The 5,747-nt window shown below is 47.3% G+C and overlaps 1 protein-coding gene across 1 annotated transcript; it reads right to left on the bottom strand.

The window, feature by feature from the left end:
- Positions 1-3,303: 3,303 nt before the first annotated feature.
- ARL11 (ADP-ribosylation factor like GTPase 11) lies at positions 3,304-5,273 on the bottom strand. Its single transcript, XM_014965827.1, has one exon. It carries the CDS (start codon positions 4,978-4,980, stop codon positions 4,375-4,377), a length of 606 nt encoding a protein of 201 aa, XP_014821313.1. The 5' UTR covers positions 4,981-5,273; the 3' UTR covers positions 3,304-4,374.
- Positions 5,274-5,747: the final 474 nt, after the last annotated feature.

Here is a 5,747-nt window from a genome sequence, read left to right as displayed (position 1 = left end):
ATAGTCATGAAAAGGGGTTGTGGAAGCTGCTTTGAAAACCAGTCCTACATAAAGGTTAGTAAGTCAGTGAGTAATTAGCTGTGTCCTTTCATAAATAGTGTGAAAGATGACTGAAGTGTCTCAGTGTCCGCAAAAGAGGCAGCAGGACCCGGAGGCAGCTCCTGCTGCAGCGATCCCCACAGAAGGGATGGGAGGTCCCAGGGCTGGAGGAGCTGATGGCCCCGCACAAGGAGGCTGCTCTCACAGCTCCAAGCAAGGGCAGATACTTACCAGTAGAGATCTTCCCAGTGGAGTGATGACTGGGAAGATCAATGCACAATTACGGATTACGGTGACGTTACTGTAAAGGTCAACACATACCAGAGTGCCTCTAAAGGTGTTGGGTTGTTGAAGCTCCATCCTTGGAGATATTCAAAACTGCTGCACCAGGCCTTGGGTAACCTGATTCAAGCAGGGTATCGTACCAGATATCCCTTCCAAACCTTGCTGTCCTGAGTTGACCACTTTTGCCAATACATTTAGCTCATAACCACCAGATTCAAGCAGCCCACATTAACAAATAAATACTGATCAAGTCTTTTTATAAAGAGGGCCAAATAAATACTTGTTGCTGAAAAAAAACTAAAAGGAAATGAAAAGCAAACAGCCTCCTGTTCCAAACATCTCCTTTTGGCTTTGAGACAGCCAATATCAGGGATAGTAAGCAGATAGACTTAATGTTCCCACCATTCCCACCACTTAACTCTTACCTGGAGTACTGTGTCCAGCTCTGGAGTCCTCAACATAGAAAGGACATGGACCTGTTGGAACAGGTCCAGAGAAGGGCCAAGAAGATGATCAGAGGGATGGAGCACCTCTTCCATGAAGACAGAGAGCTGGGGTTGTTCAGCCTGGAGAAGAGAAGGCTCTGGGGAGACCTCATAGCAGCCTTTCAATTACTGAAGGGAGTCTACAGGAGAGCTGGAGAGGGACTCTTTGTCAGGGAGTGTAGTGACAGGACAAGGGGTAACGATTTTAAATTGGAAGAGGGGAGATTTAGATTAGATACCAGAAAGAAATTCTTTACAGTGAGGGTGGTGAGACACTGGAACAGGTTGCCCAGGGAAGTTGTGGATGCCCCATCCCTGGAGGTGTTCAAGGCCAGGCTGGATGGGGCTTTGAGCGACCTGCTCTAGTGGGAGGTGTCCCTGCCCATGGCAGGGGGGCTGGAACTTGATGGTCTTTAAGGTCCCTTCCAACTCTAACCATTCTATGATTCTATTCTATGAAAAGCTGCTAATAAAAATGAATCTTGAGCAACTAGGGTGGGCTCTGGGACCAATACCCCAAAAGATAATTCATATTTGTGAGGAAGATGAAACAAGAAAGTGTTCCAAGGCTTTTCCTTTTGCCTACTGCTAAGAGAGAAGTGTGTTATTTTAGAAATCAGCACAGAGGCTGTGACACCTATCACACACCTAGGAAGATGGAAACTCTAAGTTTGAAGGTTCCCTCCTGGCTGGAACACGTAAGTGCAGATGTTCAGGGGATTAACACTGCTCTGTGTGGCAGTGGCTCTCCTGCAGAATCACCAAGAAAAAAAGAGGCAACAAACTTCCCTCCCTAGAGCTGGCTTCTTCCTGCAAACCTCCACACTGCTCCCTTTGGACAGGGCAGGAGTTTTGACACTGAAGCATTTAAGCGCCGTTGGGTGAGCATCCTGCAAGCATCTGATGAGAGCAGTGCAGGGCTCATTAGATTGACTTGTTTTAACGTGTTTTACAACACAGGAGAAAAGAGAAAATAATTAGAAGTAAACTGCATGTTGCTGTTTCCAACATTTTCACCCAGCATCGTTTTTGCAGTCTCTAACAATGGCATAAATGAGCTGAGTAATGTGACTGAGCATCTAGAAAAGCCTTATTCCAGAAAACAAGGATGCTAAATCACATGATGCCCCATGAGCTGGGGTATTTTGCGAAATTACTGCTTCAAGGGAAGTGAGAATATTTTCAGTAATGGGGATGTTGCTTCATCGGTTTCAGTCATTCAGGGTTGCCACTGCCAAGAAAAACCCCTTCTTCTCCACCTCCTACCTTGTTATTTTAATTCTTAATTGGCGATATCTACAAAAGGCTGGTGGTTACCTCTATTTGCTGCCAGAGGAGCCTATTTTTTCTCTTTAAAGGGCTTATAAAACACTCACTGGGAAATGGGAAGGTTTCAGTGCTCTTTTTAACCACCAGCAGACAGTCCTGTAGAGTGAAAAGCACACAATCAAGAGCCAAGTAGGACTGAAATATCATCAGGACAACTCTTCAGTCTGTGTTGAGTTTAAACTATTGCTGATCCCCTACCCTAATGGACAATACTTGGCTTTGTATCACACAAAATGCAAGACCAAAACACCAGCAAACTCAATGAAGAGAATTTTTTTGGGACGGTTACACAACACAGAGCCTTTTGCGTTGTGCCTCTAGGACTGGTGTTCAAAACAGCTGGATGGGCTCCCGAGAAGATGTGGCTTTTTCATGTACTGGTGACCAGGGTGCATAGATGACCTGAGTTTGTTCATCTCTGTCTATGTGCTAGCACATGTGCTGTCTCTTAAGAACTGCTTGGTCCACCTCTGACAGTCAAATACCCAACACGTGCAGTGGAGACTTGTGTTTTAGAAGAAAACGATGACCACCTACAACGAGCCAAAGGCAGATCAACCTGCTTATGTTAACTGCAAAGATTTAGAGATATGATTTTGCCCTCCTTACCATGCGCACATATAATTCATTATACAATTCAGTGCTATACAAATGTAATGACAACCATGATCACTTAGGCCAGATCAACACTGGAATGCTATTTTATAGCTTATAATAGTTCATATATATTAACACAGCTAAAAAATGTGACTTTTTCCACTGGGGAGGATTTATTTTATTGAGACCTTCCTATAAATGTCAGATTCTGTTTCTTCATGACTGTTTAAACCTTGTTTTCCAGCTGCTGCCTTCTATGAAATGAGGCTAATAACAGTACCACTAACAGCTGGATGATTAATTCTTTAACAACTGTAAAATTCTCTGGTATGAACAGAAGAGGATTTCACCGTAGATTTCTCCTTGGTGTTTCTAGTATGAATAAGTTCTTCCTTGAAAGCAGCTGACTTCTGCTGCCTGAAAATTTTGTGTCCTTTCTCTCCCCTTTCTCCAACACCTTCATTCATTTAATAATAAAGTAGGAACTTCTATGAAATTTCTTAATTTTAATTCTCAATAACAGAATTTTGAGTACAGGGAGCCCTCAGGCACACATTATACAGGTCTTTCCAACAGTGGGTTCAGCAGGATCAGACAGAGACCATCACCGCAACAACGGACCCAGCCCTGTTGTGAACTACCAGGGGCATTTTGACTGCCCTGGACCCAGCTGGGTGTGGAGACCCCTTTGGTTACCAACCTGCCTGTGCCCACAGGTGCCTATGGTTACCAGTCATTGCCCGTGGAGTGGCCTCATCCAGTTTCAAAAAGTTGGAGAATCAGGGCTTCGTCTTGGCTGTTCAGCCCACCATGAGGATATTTAGAAGTTGACTGGCCGTGCAGACATGTTTCCAAGCATCTAGACGTCAGATTTCTTTCCTTTGTATATAATCCATGGAAAATGAGGTACTGTTTTCATGAAATCAATATTTGATGAAAATAACAAACGGAAAAGACAGACCCAGAACAAGAAATTCAGAAATAAATATACACACATCCCGGAATGGCTTTAAGCCATCCAATCCTGACTCACATCCATGACTTGAAGACTATACCCGTAGATGCCGCATTAAAACCAATTAGCTGTCGGCTGTTTGAAGTCCTGTGCTTACGCTGCTCCAGTTCAGCCATTCCCTTTTAGCAGCTGCTGCTTTTCCAGCTGATGAAAGTGTGATTCCAGCTGAGCGAGAAGCAGAATGGGGCACGTTCAAACCCCTCCGTGCTGTGGCGATCACCCCATTGGGACAGCTGCATCGGGGCTGGGAGCTGTGGAAAGAAAATAACCCCCTCTGTCCTGTGTGTGCATCTCTGGTATAATTTATATTGTATATAAATGTGCATCTCTGGTATAATTCATATTGCTCTGGCAAAAAGCATCCCTCCTGAAGCGCTGGACACACACGCAATGGGTGAGCAGAGCCTGGTGGACGCGGGACAAGCTGCGGCTGGTGATGAGAGTCCAAGAGATGGAGCCAAAAACGCTCCACGGTGGGAGTTTTGCTCACAAGTCTTCCTGCTGGGTTTCAGTGGCAGGTGGCTGGCTGTTTTTCAGCACGGCTAGTGCCCAGTGCTCATTTCAGGGGGCACCTGGACGCTGGGATCCTCTGCAGCAAACCAGTGGGAAGGGTCCGCTCGTGGTTCAGGTTTGCCCTGGGGCTTGCCTCCTCCCCTCTGGCCCTGCGAGGGGCTGCTCTTGGGACGGGGAGCTCTGCTCCAGACCCCGCAGCAGCTCCCCCAGGACAGCCAGGGCTTCCTGCAGGCCCTGCCCGGTGTGGGCACTGCACCCCTGGAGCACCCAGCGTCGCTCCACCAGCCTCCCCCCCTGCAGCCTTTCCCCCAGCTCGGTGGGATCCAGCGCACCCGGCACCTCCTGCTTGTTGGCCAGGAGGAGGACGGGGACACCAGCCATGCTGGGGTGGCTCAGCACTTCCTCCAGCGCTGCTGCTGCTTCAGGCAGCCGGGCCGTGTCCGTGCTGTCGAGCACAAAGATGAGGGTGCTGGTGTCCTCCAGGTAGCTGGCCCAGCTTGCCCGCAGGCTGCTTTGTCCGCCGACGTCCCAGAGGTTGAAGGATACGCGACAGGGTGTTTTCAGGGACTCCACGTTGAAGCCCACCGTCGGGCAGGTCTCCACAGCCCGGCCGCTCTTCAGTTTGTAGAGAAGGGTGGATTTGCCGGCAAAGTCGAGCCCCAGCATGACGACTCGAGCATCTCTTTTGCGCTGGCCTTTGGAGATCAGCTTCCCCATCAAGATGCTGTCGCAACCGTGGCAAAAAAATATTGCAGCCAAAAAAAAAAAGAAAGTGAGAGTATTTCCTCAATAATGCCAGTTAATAACAGGGTACTCAGCTCTGCCTCTCCAAGAGGGCACCTTAGATTTGCTGAAGACAGACACAGGCAGCTTGCTTTTGCTTCTTTTTGTAGCTAAAATGAGGTGAGAGCCATTATTTATGAGGTGTGGAGCAGAGCCAGGGAGCGCCGCTGGAAACAACAATCCCTATATCCCAGCTCCGCCGCCGCTAACTTCCATTTCCATTAGCGACCTGAAGTGATCGGTGCAAAAGAGAGCTAACACTCTGCAGGAAGAGGTGGAGAGACGGTGTAGCAAGTTTCCTCCTCCTTCTCCTCCTCCTCCTTGCATACAGAAATAAATGAGCTTTTGTTCATTGGCTTCTCTAGGGGAAATCCACCCCCAGCAGGACAGGACAAGGAGGAACCCGGGTTTCAGACCAGAGTTACTCTGGGAATTTGCTGAATCACAGCTCAAGGGTGTGGGTTTAAACATGAGCAACAAGACAACTGACAATTTTTCTGCCAGTCTGACGCCAGAAAGTACAAAACCAATCTCTGTAGCATCAGCTTTCACTACATTGTTGCGCCGATGGTAAAAACAGCAATTTAAAAAAAAAAAATATGCACACAAGCATGTTTTTTTAATGTCTCGTTGAAATATGACCAGTCAAAACACCTTCCTTGGGGTGAAAATCTATAAAATTCTTTACGCCGAGGTATTTA

The sequence above is a fragment of the Calidris pugnax genome, unplaced genomic scaffold, assembly GCF_001431845.1.
Source record: "Calidris pugnax isolate Ruff unplaced genomic scaffold, ASM143184v1 scaffold20, whole genome shotgun sequence".
Classification (NCBI taxonomy): domain Eukaryota; kingdom Metazoa; phylum Chordata; class Aves; order Charadriiformes; family Scolopacidae; genus Calidris; species Calidris pugnax.
The sequence above is the reverse complement of the archived record's forward strand: the minus strand, read 5'-3'. Positions and strand labels throughout refer to the sequence as shown.